Here is a 24,956-nt window from a genome sequence, read left to right as displayed (position 1 = left end):
ATCTGTACTTTATTTAGACAAATATTAAAACTTTTAGACAAAGTAATACATCAGGGTTAAAATTTAACCAGCAGAGGAAAATCCAGGTTTAAAGCCGTTCATATTCCTGGAGTCGCTCTGTGACTTCACACCACAACATATAAACAGTGCAAGCTTTTTGGTCGGTCTTGTAACCTGCAAGTTAGTCCATCATTGAATGGCACATCTGTCTTCATTCTGGTGGCTAATATCTTCCTCTGGCTTTTTGTTTTCTTTGCTGGATACATGCTGCTTTGCTCCATCTGTTCGCAGTTGTGAGAAGTGATCTATGATTTCCTGTAGGAGTTCCTTGCTCTCACTGGGGGGTAGGTTACTGAAGTAATATTGAGGAGTCAGCTGTACAAACCTGCAGAAACAAATTTGCAAGTGTCAAATTAAGAACCTAATGTGTCATAAAACTGCCCTGAAGTTGCTATGTTTCAAAACTGTCAGCCTGCACTAAACTGTTTGATTTCCAGGGTTAGGTTGTTAGATCCTGACAAACAGCACAACCCAGCTGTCTCTGACTATCCCCAGCCACTAATAATTGCAACTATTCAGATACATTTAGGGGGTGGTGTGGTGGCAGTAGTTAGTGCTGCTGCTTCAGTGCCAGGGTCCCAAGTTCAGTTCCCAGCTTGGGTCACGATCTGTGCAGTCTGCACGTTCTCCCAGTGGGAGACTGAATCATACAGAGCTAAAAAGCCCCTGTTTCCGTTCTTCCTTTCAAATTAAGTTTCTGGTTTTTAACTATAATAGGAAACCATGGGTATGCGTTTAAAGTTAATTAGGAATCTTCCCATTGCACCTTCCCCCTCTCCGCAACTCCCAGAAAATCATGTAATACTGGATGAAGAAATGTTGGGATTGGGCTTTCACTGCTGCTTCTCTTTTTCTTTGCCCCTTGCATCCTCTGTTCCTACATTACAACATTGACCACACTTCTAAAGTACTTCATTAGTGAATAAATCACTTAAAGAATTCCTGTACTCATGTACAGCGCTATCTAATTGCATGTTTGTCTTTCTCCTTTCTTTCTATGCTCACAAGGGGTTTTGATTGCAGGTTGGTAACTAGAAATCACATTTAAAGAAATTGGCAGTTGAACCAGAGGAGGTATAAGTATTTACACACAAGATACTTTGATCTGGAATGCACTGTTTGAAAGGATGGTGGGAAACTTTCAAAAGGAAATTGGATAAATACTTAGTGAAATAATTGCCAGCCTGTACAGAAAGTTCAGGGGAGTGGGACTAATTGGATAGTTCTGAAATGGGTTGAATAGCCTCCTACAAGGTATAATTCAGAGAAAGCTCCAACTTAGACTTCACTGTAGTAATAACTGCTTAATATACATGCTTATTGTTTGGTTACATCACATTGTAAACTCTGATTGCGCTGCTGGAACCAGATTTCCTCCGTGGGTGAGCCCAGTGTTCTTTATATCACACACGTTGCAAAGATATGGGAATGCTGGGCAGTTTTGCAGTGGATTTCACATGGTGTGCTTGCTTTCTGCAACCTGGCTACCATGCAAATACTCGGAACGCCACCTAATACTTGTAGGTGTTGCCCAGTTATAATATTTTGTAAACACAGTAAGAAGTTTCACAACACCAGGTTAAAGTCCAACAGGTTTATTTGATAGCAAACACCACTAGCTTTTGGTACTCTGACCCTTCGTCAGGTGAGTGGTTTGTATTTAGAAATCATAGAAACCCTACAGTGCAGAAAGAGGACCTTCGGCCCATCGAGTCTGCACCGAACACAATCCCAACCAGGCCCTACCCCCATATCCCTACATTAATCCCTCTAACCTATGCATCCCCTGGACTCTAAGGGGTAATTTCTTAGCATGGCCAATCAACTTAACCCGCACATCTTTGGACTGTGGGAGGAAACCGGAGCACCCGGAGGAATGCCATGCAGACATGGGGAGAATGTGCAGAGTTTGCACAGACAGTGACCGGAGCCAGGAATCGAACCCAGGACCCTGGAGCTTGGAAGCAGCAGTGTTAACTACCGTGCTGCCCAAGTATTTTGACAGTTCAGGTCAGGTTTGTATTTTGTGCCAGCTTTTAGCAGTGTGTCAATATTATGACCTTTTTCCAAAAGGCCTTTTTGAAAGGTTTTGATCGGCATTGAACCTATAACCAGCCCACTATCCATTCAAACAGCTCAGTTCATAAGGATTCTGAGTTCTTGCCCTTGCCCTTATCGTGATATCTGCTGATGAACTGATCAATCGGTTCTTGTGGTTGCTGTCTGTGACAATCAGCTCCAAACAGTGAATCCTGACGTTCGCTTTTACATGAAGCTGATCACCCAGAATGTTCCATAGCTTAACAGGGTCCTTCTGATCCTCCCAAGGCTTTTACAGAATTCCTCATTTTTCAATGGCTTTGTTACCACTTGTTTAACAGGTTTTGCTATGGATAAATCTTAAAAATTCCATCCATTGCTCAAAAAGCCTAAATTCGTATAGGACATCTGTTGTTTTCCAATTCACCTGGGGGAATTTTTTTTATTATTGTCACAAATAGGTTTAATTGTAGCTGAAGTAGAAAGGGTCAAAAGCTTCAAGATTTTAGGTGTCCAGATCACCAACCCTGTCCTGTTTCTCCCCCCCCCACCCAATGCCAACCCCATGGTTAAGAAAGTTCACCAACATCTCTAATCTCATAGAAGACTTAGGAAATTTGGCATGTTAGCTATGACTCTCAGATGCACCACAGAAAGCATTCTTTCTGGTTGTATCACAGCTTGGTATGCCTCCTGCTCTGCCCAAGACCGCAAGGAACTACAAAAGGTCGTAAATCCATCACACAAAACAGCCTCCTATCCATTGACTGTCTACACTTAATGCTGCCTCAGCAAAGCAGCCAGTATAATTAAGGACCCCACACACTCAGGACATTCTCTCTTCCACCTTCTTCCTTCAGGAAAAAGGTACATAAATCTGAGTACACATAACAACTGACTCAGGAACAGCTTCTTCCCTGTTGCTGTCAGACTTTTGAATGGACTTACCTTGCATTAAGTTGACCTTTCTCTACACCCTAGTTATGAATGTGACACTACATTCTACATTACATGTGACAATAATGAATCAAATCAAAGGCTTACATTAACACTAATGAAGTTACTGTGAAAAATCCTCTAGTCACCACAATCTGGCACCTGTTCAGGTATACTGAGGGAGAATTTAACATAGCCAACCCACCTAACGAGCATGTCTTTCAGACGATGAAAGAAAATCGAGCACCCAGAGGAAACCCACGCAGACATGGGGAAAACATGCAGATTCCATACAGACAGTGAAGCAAGCCGGGAATTGAACCCAGGTCCCTGGTGCTGTGAGGCAGCAGTGCTAACCACTGTGTCACCACAAATTGGCTGCTATGTTTCCTACATTAAAATAGTGACTAGACTTCAAAATTACTCTGTTGGCTGTAACATGGTTGGGATGTGGTGAAAGATGTTATATAAGTAAAGCCCTTTTCAGTGCATCTTCCTCGTGTATAGGAGACTTTTAATCACTCAAGATTCATCAATGCAGCTGCTGTGTTTTGTTTTATCCCCTTCCCTCTTTTTTTTGTGGTTGCAGGTCACGTTTTTCCCTCTGTTTTGCACACTTTTGTATTTTGTGCAGGAATGGCACCAGAGAACATCGCAATGAATGGCCCTGCAATTCTGCTGCTCTCATTAACCAGCAGTCCAACTATTCCACAAACCAGGTACTCACTATGCTGCAAAACACTGTCTGGAGAGGGATTCTGCCTCTCAGGGTTTTGATGTACACAGCCTCTGTGTTATACTAAATCCTGTCTGTGACTTGACCTGTGGTCTTGTGCAGATGGCAGCCATTATGTTGTGTTTCTATTTCTACACAGACTCATTAATCTCACACCAGGACTGGTAAACTATATGCCGGTTCCATTTATTTGAAGATACAATGCAGTATGGCTCAGGAGATGGCTGTACTTTATGGATTCAGCAACTATTACTCAAGGACAACACAGCTGTAATTCCTACACACAGTATTAGCTGCTGGTCATGTGCTACTCCACACCTGGCTTTATATATTACCTTTTAAAAAAAAAATCACAACAGTCGGGTTTCCTTTAAATCTCTTCACAGAATAAATTTTGATTTAAAATTAGATTATTTGTCATCAGACTAACTCAAATATGATGGTTTGAGCATATGCTTGTAAATTTGATCTGGAGAGACTATATGCATTCCCATTCTTCCATTGGCTGTCAGGAAGCATGTAGTTGACTAGTGAGAAGTGATATTAAAAAGTTTCATTTATTTCCTCACATTGTAAAAGATGGAATTTGAGTAATATTTCCAGTAATAGCTGCCTTAACACTCAACTCAATAGCTCTATAAAAATTATTATTATGCGTTGTATATGCCAATTAACAATCCATTCTAATCCGAACTTCTCATACTTTACGGTCTGGTAAGTCACAATCCTGGAACTCCCTCCAAAACAACACTGTTGGATGCACTTACACAAAAGGGACTGCAGCATTTCAAGAAGGCAGCTCACTATCACCTTCTCAAGAGCAATTAGGGATGGGCAATGAAGATGCTGGCCTAGCCAGCAAAGCCCACATTCTGTAAAGAAATAAAAACAAGGCATTCCATTGTTAGCCATCTATGACCATGGTGTCAGCTGTGGCTCAGTTGGATGAGTTGACTCACTTGTTGAGTCTGAAGGTTGTGGGTTTAAGCCCCATTATAAAATCTTTAAGCGTAAAAATCTAGGCTAACAGTGTTCTGAAAGAATGCTGCACTGTGGGAGGTGCAACCTTTTGGATGAGCCTTTAAACCAAAAGTGCTGACTACTCACTGTGGATGTAAAAAATGGTAAAAAGTCTGACAACACCAGGTTTATGTCCAACCGATTTATTTGATAGTAAACTCACTAGCTTTTGGGGTTGGTCCCTTCGTCAGGTGACGAAGGGACTAACCCCAAAAGCTAGTGAGTTTACTATCAAATAAATCGGTTGGACATAAACCTGGTGTTGTCAGACTTTTTACTGTGTTTACCCCAGTCCAATGCCGGCATATCCACATCGTGATGTAAAACATCTCGTGGCACTATTCCAAAAAGTTAGAGGAATTATTCCCGCTTGTCCTGGCCCTCAATTAATATCACAAAAGCAGATTATCTGAATATAACCACCTTGTTATTTATGGACCTTGTTGTGCGTAAATTGGCTGCTATGTTTCCTACATTAAAGTAGTGATTAGACTTCAAAATTACTCCGCTGGCTGTAAAGTGGTTGGGATGTGGTGAAAGATGTTATATGAATAAAGCCCTTTTCAGTGCAAAAATAGATAATTTTATCCTGCTTCAATAGCTGGGCAATTAAAATTATAACTTTGAATCACTGCTGGTCTTTTTAGAAGTTCAAATGTATCTTTGATTGCAAAAAACTTTCTAAAAATCACTACATGCAAAATGATACCTTTCCACACTTAATTACATTTCAGATTCAGATACATACAACTTCCAGGTGTTTCTTGTGCACTAACTTCTATTTTTGAAATGCAAATTGACAGGCAAATTGCCTTGACAATTTCATTTCTTAGATATGCCAAAAAGAAGATATTCTTTGCTGATGCATTCCAAGGCAGAAACAGTGAAATTTAACTATAAAGGCAACCTGCATCTCATTTAGTTTAACCAAGTCTGTAGAGCTGAATGCTGAGCAACACAAAATTGGTAAGCAGGGTCATAAGTAAGAAAAACAAAGTTATAAAGAGTCATAAATGTTATGCCTATGCTTAAGATGGTTTTCGTGTATTGTAGAATTATTTTGAGTCTGCAATTCGTAAACAATGTCAACAGTGGGAGAAAAGGGGAAAGCAGACGAGCTAGGGTTGGGAATTGAAGAACAGAGTCTTGTGGAAAGTTGCATGACCCAGGGAGGGAGCAATGAAGTGAGGAGCAATCATAATGAGAGAAGTGACAGCTTTGTGCAGGGACATTAGGCTGGTAAAATCACCAGATGGTTTATGCATGACAATGTGAAAAAGAGAGGTCAAATACCATAGCAAAAACAGAAAATGCCGGACAATGTTACAGGAGATCTGACGGCATCTGTGGAGAGAGAATGAAGCCAATGTTTCGAATCAGGACTTCCTGTACCAAACTTCTCTCTCCATAGATGTGCAGGTTAGGTGCATTGGCCATGCTCAATTGCCCCTTAGTTCCTGGAATGCGTAGGTTCGGATTAGCAGGGTAAATATGGGGTTAGGCCTGGGTGGGATTGTTGTCTATGCAGACTTGATGGGCCGAATGGCCTCCTCCACTATAGGGTTTCTATGATTCTAGATTCTGCCAGACCTGCTGAGATTTTCTAGCTTATTTTGCTTTTGTTTTAGATCCAGCGTCTGCAATATTTTGCTTTTATCAAATACCATAGCCTGGATATAGCATCGGAGGAAGCTCTTTGTCAGTGCAACTCAATAAATCTCACTGCCCCAACGCTTTCACTTTGGCCCTGCAAATAATTTCTCTTCATGTACCCTTTCGAAAGCCCCCAAGTGAATCTGACACCAGCACTCTCTCGGGCAGTACATTTCAGGTCCTAACTACTTCCTACATATTAAAACAAATCTGCATGTTACCTTTTGTAAATGTTATCATTCACCCTAAATTAGTGTATTCTGGTTTGTGAACCATTTGGCAATGGAGTTTCTTTTTACCTACCCAGTCTTGATCCTCACTTCATTATTAACATCTCTATCAAATCTCCTCTCGGCCTTTTCTTTAAGAAACACAACCTCAGTTTCTCCCATCTGAAGTCTCTAATCCATGGAGCCACTCTGATGATTCTTTTGAGCAAACTGTAGTCGAGACCAAAATACTATTTTATAAAGGTTCATCATCATTTCCTTACTTTTGTGCTCTATGCCTCTATTTATAAAGCCCAAAATTTAATTTACCTTTTTAACCTCTTTCTCAATCTGCTCTAACACCTTTGACACTTTGTGCACAGATACCCACTTTCTGTGTTCATGCACATTGTTAGAATCTCATCCTTTATTTCATACTGCCTCTTGTTCTTCCTATCAAAATGTATTATTTTGCACTTCTGTTATATATCCGACCAATCCACCAGCCTGTCTATCTCCTCACAATCATCCTCACCATGTTTCCAAGTTTCATCATCTGCTAATTTTGTAATTGTAGCATACACTCCCAAATCAAGGTTGTTCACATGTATCAAGATCTTGAATATGTTGGAAAGCTAGGAAAGGACACTGGTAACAGGAATCATGGCATTTTTTGTGGGTAAAGATGCTAGGTCTGACACTTTGAACGAATTGAAGATGCTAAAAAAAAAGTTTTAAAGTCAGGTAATAGAGTTTCAGTGGCATAGGAGAAAAGAAATAGAGTTTGGAGATCTGAATTCTCGCGTTTTTGGTACAGTGGGCATGGACAGGGTGGTGTTTGTGAAGTAGTGGGGAGAATGCATGAGATGGAATCTCCATTTGGGTTAAATAGTTCAAGGCTTAGCCTAAGCACATCTACCAAAACAAAGGGCTTGCAAGAGTTGAAGAAGATTCTTTTCTTTTGCCAGTAGTAAATGAGAGGATATAGGGTTTAATTCTTGAATGTCAGAATAGATATTAATGACTCAAATAGCTATAGGGTTAATGGAGGAGGGCAAGAGCAAACTTGAGAGCAGAAATTTTTAAATTAATTAATGGATGTGGGCACCACTGGCTTGGCTAGCATTTATTGCTTGATCTTAGTTGCCCTTGAGAACGTGGTGGGTGAGCTGTCTTCATGAGCCGCTGCAGTCCCTGAGATGTAGCTACACCCACAGTGCTGTTAGGGAGCAAATTCCAGGATTTAGATTCAGTGACAGTGAATGAATGGTGATATATTTCCAAGTCAGAAAACACAAAAGAGCTGCTGGCAACCACAGTGATCTCAGTAGTGCTGTTGCTAATAGTGGCCAGGGCTGAGTTTGCAGCTGCAGGGACAGGGCATTTCACTGTCCAGGGCAAGCTCTCTGGCCCTAAACCCCTGAGCCTGTTGGGAAGCAGCCAGGATTTACTAACAGTCTCCCCACATGATGGGTGGCACCACCACCACCCCCCTTGACATTGGCATAATGCCTGCTGAAGTGGGACAAGGCCTTTTAATTAATGACTTAAATGGTTCAATTGAGCTCCCTGAGGCAGCTGAATGGCCAGCTTTCCCACTGTTGGCAAAAATGGCTTGCCCCCAATGCCTCATATATATGAAACAGCAATAGAAACAATGGAAAGAAAGGGAAAGTTGAAGAGTTAGTGAGAAAAAATAGTGACACTTTGTTGAAACAGCCAGGAGGTACGTGTTGTTGACAGTGATCAAAGAATGGTCTGGAAGCCAAACCAACTCAAGAGTAGGAACTAATGATAAGGAAGTGGGAAAATTATTACAGATGCAAAGCATTCAATTATTATATAATTAAAGTTTTTAACAGTATTGTTTGGAACTCAGTTTATACTTACATTTCAGGTGACACATCTGAAACAATCCTGATACAGTTGTTCTCAGATATTGTAAATTCATGGAACAAAACCCATTCCGGTTTTAATCTTGTGCAACAATAGCTTGAAAAGGGATGCAGCTGTGCTACGTGTTTATGTGTTAGCATGACGTAGTTTCCTAATCCATCAACATCTCGAGCGGTCTAGAAATAGAAATGTTAACATTGATCTAATTATATTTTCTACAATTGCGAACTAAATGTGACATACAAGTAGAATAATGCAATTCTGTTCTATAGCTCCTGTCATGGAAAGATTCTTGCTTCAATTCTCAAATACTGCCAGTTTGCATCCCCAGGTTCAGGAGTATTCAAAGCTATTTGACAAGAGGAATTTTACCACTCATTGATCTAGCTTTTAGGAGGAAAATAAACAATTGACAAGCTGTGTCACAAACGGACTGAAACCAAAAGTACTGTGATATGAAATAACTTGAATACAAAGAATGTCTATGGATCATAACTGTACATCAGATTGCTACTCCTCACAATGCTACCCAGTACTTTTAAACAAAGTCCCAATTCAGGAGTCAGAAATGCAGTTGTAATATGAAAAATGTCTCCAAATGTCTTTACCTGCATGAAATAACCAGACAGCAAAGCCCTTTTCACGTTCAACGTATTCTTGTGTGTTCCAAAAGCAGGTTTGGAAACAGGCAGCTCGATGCGCTGCATAATGTCCAGCAGGTCAGCTCGGATGGCATCTGCTGTCCTCAGTGCTGAGCAATTCAAGAAGTTGTCATGGCACCACTTCTCGTCTTCACTGACTGTGCAAGGGTGAAAGCAAATCCATTTGAACAGCAGGTTGATTGTACTTTTATTTGTAAGAGAGTAAATATCAAAGAAGACTAGGCAGTCAAGCCCAATCATGTCAAAATCACTTCCTCTCTGTGCAAAATAAGCATTTCTTTAAAAACTGGGAATCTAACTCTTATTTTAAAGTTTACTTACATTGATTTGATGAGAGCAGCTTGTTCTGCTTGAACGCACTGTAAACGTTTATGAGGCTGAAGTGATCGCCCTCTGGATGCAAGAATTTCCTCCGACAGCTGCTTGCCACTTCCTCTGAACCAGGAGGTGGATCCAAAAAACAAAAGGGGGCTTCACAAAAGAGAGAATAAAAGGGAGCAATTACAGCAGTTGCTTTTTGGCACAGTCTGTCATTCTGTTATGTTTTAATGACTCTGTTGAAGTACATTGAGCCTTTGTTTAAAACTCTCAAGGCTGATTTGAAATAGTTCTCAAAATTTGAACTACATTGCATGAAGGTTGTGTACATCCATCTTCGAGCACACCTTTGAAATGGCAAATGAACATGGATATTAAAATAGAGTACTAACATCTACTTTTATTGTCACATATTGAGACAGAGTGAAAAGTAGTTTCTTGTGTGCATTATAGACAAAACATACTGTTCATGGTGTACATATGGGAGAAAGAAAGGAGAGAGTGCAGTATATAATGATATAGTCACAGCTAAGGTGTAGAAAAAGATCAGTTTAGGAGATGGTAGTCCTTTCCTGACTGTTTATTTAACAAATTTTGATTATTATGCCTAGAAGGCTTCCGAAACTAAAACAGTAATGTAATCTATGGAACCTAAAATTATACAGAGAAAATAGAAAAAGGGACAAAAACATAACTGGTTGCTTAAGTACCTGTTACCATGGCAGCTATCGTCAACATTTCTTGCACACAGTCAAATTCACAGGATGCAACTAGAGCTTTTGCCATTAGGGGATCCAGTGGAAATTCCGACATAATGATTCCAATTTCGGACAGATTTCCATCATCGTCCAGGGCTGCAAGGTAATCTAGGTCTTCTAATGCCTGCATCAGAGCTTCCGGGGCTGGTAGAAAAAGTAAATTAATTTTTCAATATGTAATGGCTATCATTGATTTAGAATTCTAAACAGTTTGCTCATATAGCATTCTATACTCTGTGTGCCCATTATCCATCTTTTCCTACCATTCAAAGATGCATAGTTTATATCTCAACCAAAGCCTTATTTTAATTTGCTAAATCAGCTAGTGATAAATGAGGAAGTGGTTGGTATTAATCCAGAGACCCAGGCAAGATCTGGGGACTCAAGTTCAAATCCCACCACAGCAGATGATGGAATTTAAATTACATAAAAATCTGGAATTAAATGAACAATGATAACCATGAAACCATTGTCAATTGTCATAAAATCCCATCTGCTTCCTTTAGGAAAGGGACTCTGCCATTTTAACCTGGTCTGGCCTGCATATGACTCCAAGTGCACAGCAATGTGGTTGACTCTCAAATGCTCTCTGAAATGGAGGGCAGTTAGGCATGAAGAATAAATGCTGGCCCAGCCAAGAATGTCCCAGCCAGAACAGCTGCCTCACAGCACCAGGGACCCAGGTTTAATTCCCAGCTTGGGTCATTGTCTGTATGGAGTTTGCGCACATTCTCCCTGTGTCTGTGGGAGGTTTCCTCCCACAGTCCAAAGATGTGCAGGATAGGTGGATTAGCCATGCTAAATTGCTCCTTAGTGTTTAAAGATGTGCAAGTTAGGTGAATTAACCAGGGTAAGTGCATGGGGTAAGATACTCTTTCGGAGAATTGGTGCAGACTCAATGGACCAAATGGCCTCCTTCTGTACTGCAGGGACTCCAAGGTTCAATGGATTCTATGGTTTTAACTCATGACATTTAACTAAAGTTACAATATCCTTGAACATAACCGGTGAAAAAAAAATAACCAATATACATTTTTTTAAAAATCTATAATTCTCAACAACTGATCAGCATTATCCTAGTAATCTGTTTCTCATCTCAAACAACCTTTACAATTTTTTTTAGTAAATGAGGTCATTTTGTGCAGTTGTGTCGGGAAATACTTTGTATTTGTGGCATCTTGTTCATATTCAGCAGCCAAATATAGTTCATTGTGTACAATTTGTGAACCTGCACGAACATTTCTCATTTCTGCTACATTTAACAATTTGAAAGACTTGGCATGTCATAACTGGAGCGTACAGTACATGCTCAGCCTTCCCAGACAAAGTAAACCAGTTGGCTCCTAACAATGGCATTAGTACTGTTGTCACAATCAGGGTGCAGCTGATGGAACTTCATGAAAGTCAGTCTATAAATTTTCAGAAAAGACGACATACTTTCCAAACGTCTAGCACAGGCTTTGAATTGGTCTGTTTAAATCCAGAAAACACTGCTTTTGCACACTTCAAAATGAGCCAAATCTAATTTTAACTTCAAAACCGGCATCAATTCAAAATGTCTGATTTTAAGCATTGCATCATGTTTTGGCCATGTGGAGACGGAGGATTTGTGCAATGCAAACAAGGTTGTATTGTTGGAATAGGATTCATAAAAATTGCATTGAAAGCTCAAAATCAGCCATCAAAAATGAATACAGTTCAAACACTGTACGACAGTGTACATTAAGAGGTTTCAATAGATAATGGTACAAAGCATATGTCTCCAACAATTCTCTTTTAAGTCAACTTAATAATCTACCTACAGCTCAAATGTACTTCATATACTTATGAACAAGCATTAAAATTTATTGGGTTAGCTAATTTTCAGTTGGCTCTACAAGTTGAGAACAATGCAAAAATTATTAGCAAGACAGGTACATTCTCTAAAATATATGTACTCTATACATTTTCCAGGAATCATGGATTACTTACATATTTTGTCAGCTGCAGAAAAGTCAGTCAAGAGATTTTGGAAAGATTGTGGAACAGTAGACATCTTCGATGAAATTTTCTCAAAAAATGACTAAAGAGGCGGTTCTCCATTCAGATGGTCGGTGGGAATCCCGATGCTCCGGTGAATGAGGCATCAGTTGCAAATCAGGATTCCCAACATGTGTGACGGCTCAAGGGAGTCACCTGACCCACCCTGCTGGCCCCGATCGCATTCCTGCCCAGAGTGGGCGGCAACCCAATAATTATGCAAACCCGCTAATTGGAAACCATTAACAGGTTTGACAGGCCATTCATCAGCCTCTCTACATTCACTCGACCTGCCAACAGAAACAGCATCACACAGCCTTTACTCGTGCTGTCTTCAAATGGGGACATGGCGTGCTGGACCCTGAGGGCCTAGGGGAGCACTAGAAACCCCTTAGAAAAGAGGGGCATTCTCCTCCACCCCGTATCATGCAGGTATGAGAGCAACTCAACCCCCTCTCAGCGTCCTCCCTCTTCAGACCAACCACACAGTTCCCCTTCCCCCCTCAGACACCTCAAGGCCTCCCTGCAGGCCAAGTACCTTAGTAGTTTAAAGAGTGCCCTGGCACTGACAGGTGGCATCCTGGCTCAGTGTGGGGCAAGCAATTGACCTCGCTGCTCTCTGCCGGGATGGGAATATCATGGCTGGACTGCCCATTCTAGCCCTGGCAGACCTGAAGATCATTCCTAGCATGGTGATTTAAGGCAGCCCTGTGATCAACATCTGCATCCTTGCCTATCAGATGTGGAAATCCTGAAGTGGCCAGGTTAATCTCCATGCCCCCTGGCAGAACTTTACATCATTGCAGCACTGCATTCAGCAGTAGGGACTTCCCTGTCTCTCTGACAGAGCTGCAGGTGTGAGCAGACCCCTTTGAAGTCCTCTGACAGAGAGGAGATGTCAATTTCACCTGGGGGTGGGGAGTGTGTTCCAGTCTGCACAGCTGTGTGCAGCTTTGATTTAAAGTTGCTGTGGCTTCCCAGTGAGCTGAAATCATTGAAACCTCTCCATTGCATTTGAAACCTTTGATCTGTAACAAATTCAAGGTGCAGTGCCTTATAAAAGATTCAACTGCCAGGCAATGGATTTTTAATCATCTTCCAGCCACCTGTGTTTATCTTTATTTTTCTTCCTAGTTGAATGCACCTCAAGTACCCCATTGATTCTGACTGCAATGTTGACAGAGTCTAAGCCTGATTGACACCCTGGGGTTTCACTTTCTCTTTCGCAAACCACAATCGTTTTGAAGAAATCACATTACACCTAGGAGTGCTGGGTGGGAAGATACCAACGAGGTTTCGCGCTGGTGCAGAACACACAAAACTATTTAGCCAGGATGCTTCAACCCTGCTCCATTCTAATGCTTCCAGCACCAGGCACAGCACAGCTGGAAAATTGCAGCCCAGAACTGTAGCCAAATTATATTTTATACAGTATAATTTCTAATATTTGCTTCAGAAATGGATAATTTCACTCATTTGTTGCATTAACTCCAATATTACCTGGCTTGTCAATGAAGTCACACTGGCCCATGTCTGCTATATCCATTCTTTTCAGGAATAAAACCATGCGAGTAAGATTGGATTCCAGTACGCAAGCTGGTGAAAGTTCTGTCATCTCCTTTTTCAGAAACTCCTCAGTATATAATCGGAAACATTTGCCTTAGAAAATCAATTAGTTCAGAACAACTGAGTTATTCATTTTGAAATTTATATTTGTGCGAAAATGAATGGTTGCAAGAACAGTTAATCCAAACACAAAAAGAATGTTTTTATTGCATGGTAAGAAAATTCCAGACCCTAAAATGTGTTTCTCATCTTAAAAATTGAACATGAAGCTATTTTAAGCATGTATGGTACGAGCTTTTTCATTTTTTCACATATCCAGAACAGTGTCACTGACATTAGCAATGAATTTTCCCTCATACTAATTAATTTTGTTAGTGTTAACCAAAGGAAGGAAGGAAGGAAGGACATTTCCCATTTCAGACAAAATTTCCTCTCATTCAATTGCAACATAAGAAGGGCATCATCAATACACTTATTGGACTGGCTTCAGTAGGTACAGTAATATATTATTCACAGGGGAGGGAGTGACATAGCTGTATGATCATAGGACTAATGATTCAGAGATCCAGGGCAATACTCTGGGGAGCTGGGTTTGAATCTCACCACAGCAGACGGTGTGATTTGGTATAATCTGGAATTTTGAAAAAAGTCCAATGATGACCATGAAGCCGTTGTTTCCCCTTAAGGAAAGAAAATCCGCCATCCTTACCCAGTCTGGTGTACATGTGACTCCTGACCCTAGCAACGTGGTTGACTCTTAAATACCCTCTGAAATGGCCAAGCAAGCTACTCAGTTGAAGAGCAATTACGGGAGGCAACAAATGCTGGCTCAGCCAGTGATGCCCACATCCCAGGAAAGAATTTTTAAAACCACACATACGAATTTCACTGAGGGATGTATTTATAACCTCTCCCATTTTAAATGCTATATAAAAATGATCTCAGAAATTTTACCCGATTGAGTTGTGCCCATGATCTTTGTGCGCATCTCTGCCTGGATTTTGCTGATTGGTCGCATCACTAAAGAATCTGCTCGTATTCTTGGATTGTACACCTAGGATTAGATAATAAAATTACAACCTTTAGATAGAAATTAAAAATGTCTGAAAGAGAGACACAGTGATGCAGAACTCTTTTGGCCAGCTGGATATTCCCAACATTTGCAAGACTACTTGACATCCTACTGTTCCTATCAGCCTCCCTCACCTTCCCCCATGTCACACCCCAGTCACCTTCCTCAGACTCTGATACTCGTGTCGTGTATCACTGCTTCCTGTCACCCTACTGTTGGCAGTCATTACTTTTGTTGCCTGGGCTCTATGCTCTTGAAATTTTCTCCTTAAACCTGTTGTGGCATCCACTTTAAGACTCTCTTTCAAGGCAAACTCTTTGACCAGGCTTTGGTTGCTTCTATACCTGGATATTGATTTAGATGATCGGCCATGATCAAAAAGAATGGCAGAGCAGGCTCGAAGGGCCAAATGGCCTTCTCCTGCATCTATGTTTCTATGTTACTGAGAAATTCACTCGAGTAACACATTCAACATGCCATGGCCATGGAATTGAGAGTCAGTTAAAGCCAAAGGTATGGGACTGGTGAAGAGCACTTCTGGCCAAAGCCACCCAGTTTATCAGCACATGGCAACGTCAGCTTCTCATAAATGGTTATGCAGAATCACCTTACCTATTTCCAACGTTGATCCTGGTAAAACTATTCACGTGAAAGTGATTCCCGAAAGCAGTAGAGTTTGGATAGTTTGCGAGCAAAATTGTTTACCCGCTTGCAGACAAGTAAACTGCCAGCCAACTAACTGCTAGACATTTTCTGGCAATTCCTGTGGAATTTTCCATGATTGAAGAATTCAGTAGAGGTGTGAAAGGCTATAATTTATTACCCTCAGTACATGAAAGCTTTCTTCATTTTAAATAAGATTGCTAAGAATGTTGTTTTCAAACTGTAGGATTTGAACATGTTTCATTGGGGTGCAAGAAAGAATGACATACCTGAAAAGGGGTTTTCTCGTGAAGATCTATTAAGAATTTCAAAAACTGGTCCATATGTGAACTAAAGACTTTTGTGAGAAACTGTTTGAAATTTGAGGCCACTTCTCTTTGTGTGTCTGTCTCATCAGAATGCTACAAATATTTGTTTCCCATTTCAATTGGAGTGTCCAAACAGAATTTACATTTTGTTCACACATGGACTCCTTCTGAAACTGCAGGTAACCCAGGTGACTGAACCCCTACTGTTCTCCCACTTCACCATCTCAGCTACCCCTGCCACCCCAAAAATTCCCAACCATAATTTTTTATGACTGCACAAAAATAAACATTGAAAGGGGAATAAAGGCAAAACATTCTTTACTAAAAGTGAAATCCTTCCCAAAACAAACACGGCTATAGTGCATATCTCAAAGCAGAGTGCAAAATGTCAATCAGCCCAAGGTCCATTTGTTCATTCACCTTCCATTTCTGCCAAGTGCAGCAGTTCACCCACCAACAGTGAAGGTCAACAATCCCAAATCAGTGCATCAGTTGATAAGCTGTCCCCTTTTTTCCCTCCAGTCTCCAGAGGCAGAAACAATCCCTTGGCTTCACGATCATACTAAGTAACCCGATAGATTGATGCATTGTTAGAATAAAGAACAATGACAATTGCACAGGAACAGGCCCTTTGGCCCTCCAAATCAGCATTGACAATGCTGCTCGTCGGAACTAAAACCCCCTACCCTTCTGGGGATCATATCCCTCTATTCCCATCCGATTCATATATTTGTCAAGATGCCCCCTAAAAGTCACTCTCATATCTGCTTCCACTACCTTCCCCAGCAGCAAGTTCCAGTCACCACCATCTCCTTTAAACTTTGCCCCTTGCACCTTAAGCCTAAACCCCTAATAACTGACTCTCCCACCCTAGGAAAAAGCTTCTGACTATCCACTCTGTCCATTCTCATCATAATCTTGTAGATTTCTATCAGGTTGATGTTCAACCTCCGTCATTCCAGTGAGAACAAATCAAATTTCTTCAACCCCTCCTCATACCTAATGCCTCTATACCAGGCAACATCCTGGTAAATCTCTTCTGTACCCTCTCCAAAGCCAAAGTTAGTAAGAACTGCAATCAAAATTCATAACTCTTTCGCGAAATATGATCGGGATTCTCCAAAAAAATTCAAAGTGCCAAATTCACGTGAAAATGGAATAACTCCTGCTAATTTTTTTTTAAGCAGAATGAATCTCTGACACTCTGAGCACTGCAGAATGTACTAACAGAATTCCCTCTGAAAAAGAAAGGGATAAAGAAACAAGTGACGATGCAGCATGATGGGATTTCTGTGCTTAGACTGCATGGCAAGCAATGACCAGAAACCTTTAAAATCAAACAAGCTTCAAAAGAATTGAGAGATGGTAGTCAGCTGCTTGTTCAGCTGAGAGCCGCTGGAGTAAATCCACAAAATAAGGTTTCTCAGTTTTGAAAGGAATATAGAGAATTCAAAATAGTTACTCGAATCACCTTTCTCCACAATGATTTCAGAAGTGACGTTTGTCTATTGTCTGGGCTTTGCTTTCAGGACTGATAATGTCCCAGCCATTAGCTTTTTCAAAGGGTTTTCATCCACATTGCAGCTCTTGTGTCAGGAAGCCACTGTCTGGGCAGACCCCGCAGGGCCAGACATCAAAATTCTCTACTTACGGCAGCTGCAACTGTAAAAAGGAAGTGTGGCTTTCACATGGATTCTCTGTGCTGCTGCCTTTTTATGTCTGCAGCACTGGGTTAGATGTGAAGGATGCTCCTTAGAAGATTGTTCAGATAAATTGGAGGGAAGTAAGTGTGCACTTTCTAGTCTGATCAGGTTGAAATAAGGTTTACGATCCTGATTTTAAGATCTGGGCCATTATTTGTATATGCTTTTCCTTAGGTTCTACTTTGTGTTCATCACTTGGGTTCTCTTTTATGTTCTGGTGCAAGAGAACATAAAAGCTTTTGGCTCAAATAGGTTTATAAACGACTGCTGCTACGTAATATTCCATGTTACATATCTGGTGCGCATACTTTTAATATACTCCTACTAAACAAAGTCAATGATAGATGCGATGCACTCACGTTCCTTCTCTCCATGCCCACATCGATGACAAACTTCACATTCTCCACACAAAGTAAGGACTCTCCCATGCTTGTGGTCAACATCACTCTCCTTTTGTATCGCTTGGAGTTCTTCTCCAACATGGCACTTGGTCTGTCAATGTACCTATTCTGTTCTGGGTAAAAAGGAATTGGCTCTAGTCCGCCCAGCAATGGGTGTAGTTTAGAACCTTCTCGTCTGATTATACAGTAGGCCTCATCAATTTCCTGCAGGTATGTAAATATGTAAATTCTGATAACTCACAGCAAAAAACATTTACATAAATTAATTTTGCATCCTTATAAACAATCGTTCAACCCATAAAGCATTCAGATTTGTTCCATGCCCTGTGCAACATGTTCTCAACCCATCTGTTTTATGTTTGAACATTTTTTTGTAAGTTGTAATGACATTGGTAGACTTACTGGAAGACAAAAAAAAGTTACGGTTCTATTTACCCTGCAGTGACCTTTGCTGAAGATACATGCACAGAGTTCTGATGCTATATCTCATAAGGTCCAACAACACTTAACGGCTCACAAATGAGGAATGGTTACTTTCAAGTGTTCAGGAATGCCAGAGGTTCTTTTGGGATTGCACCCAACCATGTGGTAAAAGAAAAAAAGCTGTAACAGAAGCTATAAAATTAAATAATAAAACTCAGACGTTCTCTTTTCATTATAGATATGAAGTTGCTTGGAATAAGATTGTTTGAATGTTTTCATTTTACTAGAATGCACTGATGAAATCTCTCAGATGGACAATCTGGGAGTACCTCCTTCAGATAACTTCTGGAGGGAGTTGAAAGTGCAATAGACAAGTTATATCCAACGTGCATACAAACATAGGAGAAGGGATAGGCCACTTGATCCTCCAAGCCTGCTCCATCATTCAATAAGATCAGGGCTGATCTGACTGTAACTTCAGCCCCAAATTCCCATCTACCTTTCGTACCTTGTTAAATCAAGAATCTATCTAGCTCTGCCTCAAAAGTATTCACAGATTTCCAGAGACTTGCAACCCTCTGAAAGAAAATTATTCTCCTCATTCCTATATTAAATGAAGAACCTGTTATTTTTAAACAGTGACCCTTAGCGCAGTGTACTCAAGGAATGGATATCTCTCAAATTATCATACATCCACCAGTGTCATTACAACTAGGTAGAGTTTGTGATATCACAGTTTTTTTTGAAGCAGTGAAATCTATTCCCACAAGTAGGTGAATTCATTCTGCTTAGTGTACCACAGAGTGTTACAGTATTGATTCTGTCACGGAACGCATAATTAAGTTTTATATTTTGATCAAATTGAGATACATAGGAACATAAGCAATTGCTAGATAAAAAGGATGGAGTCTACCTACTTTCCCTTTTATCATCCCAATACGGCAATTGTGGAGCTGTTGCCTGGTCATTGTAATCAATCTCTATCAAGTCTACAACAAACCTATATGAAGTGAGGAAAATGCCCAATCATAGAATACTTTGGGGATCGCTCTTCCCAAATGTGCTACACTTACCATATGTCATGTTTTAAAGTACTCATATACAGTACAGCAAGATATTCCCTAAGAAAACTATCTCATTTGCATTTAAACAAAACTATATCTGCCTCCACCACATTTCTAGAGAATCTCTTTTGTAGATTTACGCCACTTCCTGGCTGAAATAATAAAGTTTAAAATTTATTTATTTGTGTTCCAACTTGGCTTACATTAACACTGCAGTGAATTACTGTGAAAATTCCCTAGTCGCCACACTCTGGCGCCTGTTCGGGTTCACTGAGGGAGAATTTAACATGGCCAGTGCACCTAACCAGCATATCTTTCGGCATGTGAGAGGAAACCAGAGCACCTGGAGGAAACCCACACAGACATGGGGAGTTTGTGCAGACTCCACACAAACAGTGACCCAAGTCAGGAATCGAACCTGGGTCCCTGGTGCTCTGAGGCAATAGTGCTAACCACTCTGCTGCCTCTTTCACAGATTGGTACTTTGAGATTTGAGCTTCGGATGTTCTCGTCAAAATTCATCCCTTTAACAACAGCAACAACATTGGTCATTTATTTGCTGTTTGTGGGACTTTGTACTGTTTTGCATCTGTCTAAAAAAATGATTGTTTCCAACATAATTTAATGACTACTACACATTTGGGACATCACTTAAAGTACCACCCAAATTAATGTCTTTATTCTGTATAAAACTAATTGTAGTGTGATATAATATGCTGAAACAATTTTAAGTTTTAGTTTATTTATTAGTAGGCTTACATTAGCACTGCAATGAAGTTACTGTGAAAAATCCCCTTGTCACCACACTCCAGCGCCTGTTCGGGTACACAGAGGTAGAACTTAACATGGCCACTGCACCTAACCAGCATGTCTTTTGGTCTGTGGGAGAAAACCCACGTAGATATGTGGGGACCGTGCAGACTCCGTACAGACAGTGACCCAACCTGGCAATCTGACCCGGGTTCCTGGCGTTGTAAGGCAGCAGTGCTAACCACTGTGCCAGTGTGCTGTCCTACAGTCACTTTCTGTTTTAGTTTAAATTGTTATTCTTCCTTGAGCTTTAATTTCAATGGGATGGCAAAATAAGTTAAAAATTGATTCCCACTTAAAGAGCTATAGTATGCAGTATCAGCATTAGGATATTTAACAAATAAAGTGAAGCAGTTTGACAATTATTTATATATTTTCAGAGTAGTAGTGTAATTTCTTGTCAGAAGGAAGCTACTAAAAGCTACTAGGGCGGGACAGTGGTTAGCACTGCTGCCTCACAATGCCAGGGACCTGGGTTCGATTCTCAGCTTAGGCGACTGTCTGTGTGGAATTTGCATTTTCTCCTCATGTCTGCGTGGGTTTCCTTCGGGTGCTCCGGTTTTCTCCCATAGTCCAAAAATGTGCGGATTAGGTTGATTGGCCGTGCTAAACTGCTCCTTAGTGCTAAGGGAATGTCAGGGGGATGAGTAAAATAAATATGTGGGGTTATGGGGATAGGGCCCGGGTGGAATTGTTGTCGGTGCAGACTCGATGGGCTGAATGGCCTCCTTCTGCATGGTAGGGATTCTATGAAAATCCAGAATACATTTCATTCACCTACCTTTAAAACGTATAGAAATAAGGCACATAATTTATTTTAAGTTTGTCTATTATGTAAAATAAACACATTAACTACAAGAAAAGGCCACAGTTTCATTACAGTTCCACCTAAACTTTTCAGGGTAGAAGTTATAGTAGACGAACCTTGTAAAGGAAGGTATTGTTTTGATTGAAAATATTACACATCATTATTGTACTAAACAGAGAGGCAAGCATTGGAATATGTAATTTGTCTCAGTTACTCATAGTCAATGATCTGTCTCATGAGTTCTTTGGATGTTAGCTGCCATGTTAGTTGACCATTCACCAACTTTATTGTCTTGTCTTATTAGGATAAATATATTGGAAAAAAATGCGAGCAATGAGCTTACCTTTTCACAAGATAGAAAAATTGCAACATCTCCCTCCTCCCTTGTATGATGTATCTCAAACAGCAACCGAAGTGCAGGTAAGAAATAGCTTTCTTGAGGTATGCAACTGTAAACAACCTCGATGGGATACCTAATGGGCTCTTCATTTTCCACTTGTATTAGAGGAACATTGCCATAATGGCTATGCAGCTTACTGGACATATGAGGGGAAATTATTATTACGACTTTTAGTTCTGGCCTTTGTCTCACAATGTCTTTCAGAAGACCTAACAGCACATCCGTAGAAACAGTTCTTTTGTGAGTTTCATCTATAATGATAACTCCATAGTGTTCGAGTAAAGGGTCTGACATCATTTCCTGCAGTAGCATATCATCCGTGCTGTACCTGGAATCATAAGATATTGTTGTTTAGTATTGTTGATCTGTGTTTGCATTCAAAGCAAAAAATAACAGACAAAAAGCCACTCAGGCTTCTACATAATTTATTGGCAACTAGGGGATTTTCACAGTAACTTCATTGCCATGTTAATGTTAGCCTATTTGAGACACTAATGACTAAATTTTAACTTTAAAAAAAACTTTCCCCCCATAACAGAGCCCCTTTCATCACCTTTAAAATAGTAAAATATTATTCAGTAAAGTTTTAATGATGTTTAACTGTGATTTGGGGATGTTGTGTCGAGCAGCTTCCTTTCACCTTTGGGACTGGAGTTAGGCTCCAGCCCAAACTAATCAGTAAAAGTCTACTTCTCTTTGCTGACACACCAGAAATTAAACCGGATATGCTAAACCCAGTTCCTAACGAGTAATGGACAATAAGTGGACATTTTTACCCATAGGTTTTAAAGATCTCCGGTATGAGAAATGGAAATGTGCCACGGGACATTTAGATAACTTTATGTCGCAATTAGTCCAAAATACATCTGAGCCTTTTTGATTGGTGACTAGGCTCTTCCCTGGGGACACAGTGCAGATGGGATTGAGGTATCCCTGCTCAAAAGTCTCATCTAGTTCACCTCAATTATCAGGTTAAAAGCAGAAACCTGATCAAGTAGCCTTTCCTGCTACTAGGGAATAATAGTGTGGTCAAGTGTGAAATTGTATTGGGTGGAGGAAGAAAGATAATGGTAGTAAATTTTCTGAATTTCTGTGCTTTACTATTCCATTTAGATACCGTAAACCTATATATAAACTGGACAAAGGACAGCAGTAACAGGTTAAGCTGTCAAAGCAAAAAACATGGGGATAGTGTTAGCATTGTTACACGTAAATGGTGACTTACTCCCAACTATTCTTTTGCTTTCTAAGGTTATAAACATGATCAATTGTCTGCATGTGTGCAGCATGACTACATCTGACCTTATGAAAGTGAAGGCTTTCTCCCTGTTTAAAAGTACTTCTCTTTCTGCCTTAGGCAATTACAATTTGCGTAGAAGATGTAATTACTTTTAATTGGTTTAAATATTTATGAAACACTTAATTTACTATTTTTGTGTTAGATTATCTCCATTTCTTTGTTTAATTTTTGTTTCACTCCTATTTCCTTTTATCTTCCTCCCATTCTAATCCTTTCATTTTGTCCTGCTTGCATTCTATTGTGGATCCTTGTCAAGAGTAATGCAAATGATAAGGACCAGCATATGGCATCATTTGCTCGCAGAGGGACTTGCAGCTGCAGCAGCTTCCCATTTGCATCTGAGTCACGGTTCTGCAAGGGTCACCAAAAGTAGGTGCAAGCTCACAGACCTCAGGATGGTTTCATTGATGCAGCAGTTTTCAAATGGAATTATGTAGCCCACTTCATGCCCTATGTTGACATCCATTTCATCTGCCACGCGGAGGGCAAGGCTGACAGCCGTCTGCTTCTGCGTCTGTGTGCACACTACAACCCCATGCTGATACTTGGAAGAAAGACAATGTTCCGCACACCACTGTGGAATCTAAAAAAGAAAACAAAGGAAGCAATCAGGGCACCACTGCCTTCTAATGTGACACTTTACTATAGCACGGCTGGTCAGCTAGGCACTTACAAATCTCAAAGTTCACATGTTTCAGAAGAAACAAGTCATTCACTAATAAACTTCTGACCCACATCTACAATAGAGGTATGGAAACATCACTATGTACTGAGGTAGATGCAGTTTAAGTGTGTACAGGCCTGGTTAGTACAAATGGAAACAAATTGATGGCCATAAATCAAGATGGTAATTCTAACAACTCGAATAGCCCTTCTGATAGGTCAGTGGCTTAATGCATAGTACAGTAGCAAATCACAATCGATCTGGGCACCAGATATCTCTGATCTTTGATGTTAGGTGATCTTAGCTGGGGTCTAGATCAAAACCAATGAGCCTGTGCTGTGAAGAACCTCCAAGTGTGCTGCAAAAAAACAAAAAGATACAAAATTCAATTAATTAAATAAAGCTAATCTTCATCTTCAGCCCTGTGGTTGGCACCTCCAAGACCCAATGTATCTTGGGCCACCCATGCATGTGCCGATTGAGAAAGAGCTGCATACGCGTGGTTTAGATTGTTCATGTTGATCAGGCTCATGTGAATGATCTACAGGGCTTGTCACTGAAGAAGAACATCCCGTGCACCTATGCAAAAAACAAACTCAAAAAGGGTACAAAAACCTCAGGAGAAGCAAGAAAAACAGGGAGATGTTCAAAAAACAGAAGAGAGGACAGGGAGGAGTTAAAAATGTTCCCAGTAAAGGGACCAAGACAGAAGTTAAATCCTGCTATATTGAGGCTTCTTCTCAATAACTACTCCATTATCAGTTCTTCATTAGATCCAGTTCCTCCACATTCCTTCTATGAAATTAGAAATAGTTCTTGGGGCTAAAGAGATCAAGGGATGGGGGGTGGGGGTTGGAATCAGGATATTGAATATGAACAGCCATGATCATAATGAATGGCAGCATGCTCAAAGGGCCGAATGGCGTGTTTCTGTTTCTAATTTCTATGTTTTCCAATTGTAGACTGCCCAATCTGGGCAGATCCCAACTGCTCACCCCACACCCAAGGCCACATGACCCGTTCCCTTAAAATGACGATGCCCTAATTTTTCTGTTGTTATATATTCTTATATTACATATGTAACAGAGAAAGTATGAGTTTTGCCTCAATTTTTTTTAATAGTATAGAAGTGTGCCATGACACATTAAAGGTTGGAAACCAATGGTCTAGGTGTACTATGAACAACCCCAGTGTTCCTCAGATTACATGCTGATCTTTTCCTACCTATTCCTGCCAAAGTCAAGCCTAAATGAGTCTCTTATAGTTCTCCTCAGCTTAAAACTACCTCACCCTACATTACATGACTTTTCGCATTAATGTTGGCTTAGGTTCTTTACTGTTATTTTTACAATGCTGCTATTCTGCTTTACCTAATGAGATGTTGGCCTCATTTACCTTTTAAATTATGAGTTTGAGTTAATCCACTTTGCCCATCATCCTTTTTCTGGCACCCCCCCACCCCAACCC

General features: G+C 40.4%; 1 protein-coding gene across 1 annotated transcript; it reads right to left on the bottom strand.

Annotated features, from left to right (window-relative positions):
- Positions 1-8: 8 nt before the first annotated feature.
- Positions 9-23,805, bottom strand: dhx32b (DEAH (Asp-Glu-Ala-His) box polypeptide 32b). The gene is made up of 10 exons (XM_080205646.1): positions 23,215-23,805; positions 21,469-21,853; positions 17,979-18,224; positions 14,828-14,927; positions 13,808-13,966; positions 10,241-10,432; positions 9,534-9,683; positions 9,159-9,349; positions 8,545-8,726; positions 9-385 (listed from the first exon to the last, which is right to left on the bottom strand). Exons 1-10 carry the CDS (start codon positions 23,289-23,291, stop codon positions 190-192), a joined length of 1,878 nt encoding a protein of 625 aa, XP_080061772.1. The 5' UTR covers positions 23,292-23,805; the 3' UTR covers positions 9-189.
- Between the last annotated feature and the right edge of the window lie 1,151 nt (positions 23,806-24,956).

This window comes from Carcharhinus amblyrhynchos, chromosome 17, assembly GCF_965287045.1.
Source record: "Carcharhinus amblyrhynchos chromosome 17, sCarAmb.v2.hapA, whole genome shotgun sequence".
Taxonomy (NCBI): Eukaryota; Metazoa; Chordata; class Chondrichthyes; order Carcharhiniformes; family Carcharhinidae; genus Carcharhinus; species Carcharhinus amblyrhynchos.
Note: the sequence above shows the minus strand (reverse complement) of the source record. Positions and strands in the feature narration are given on the sequence as shown.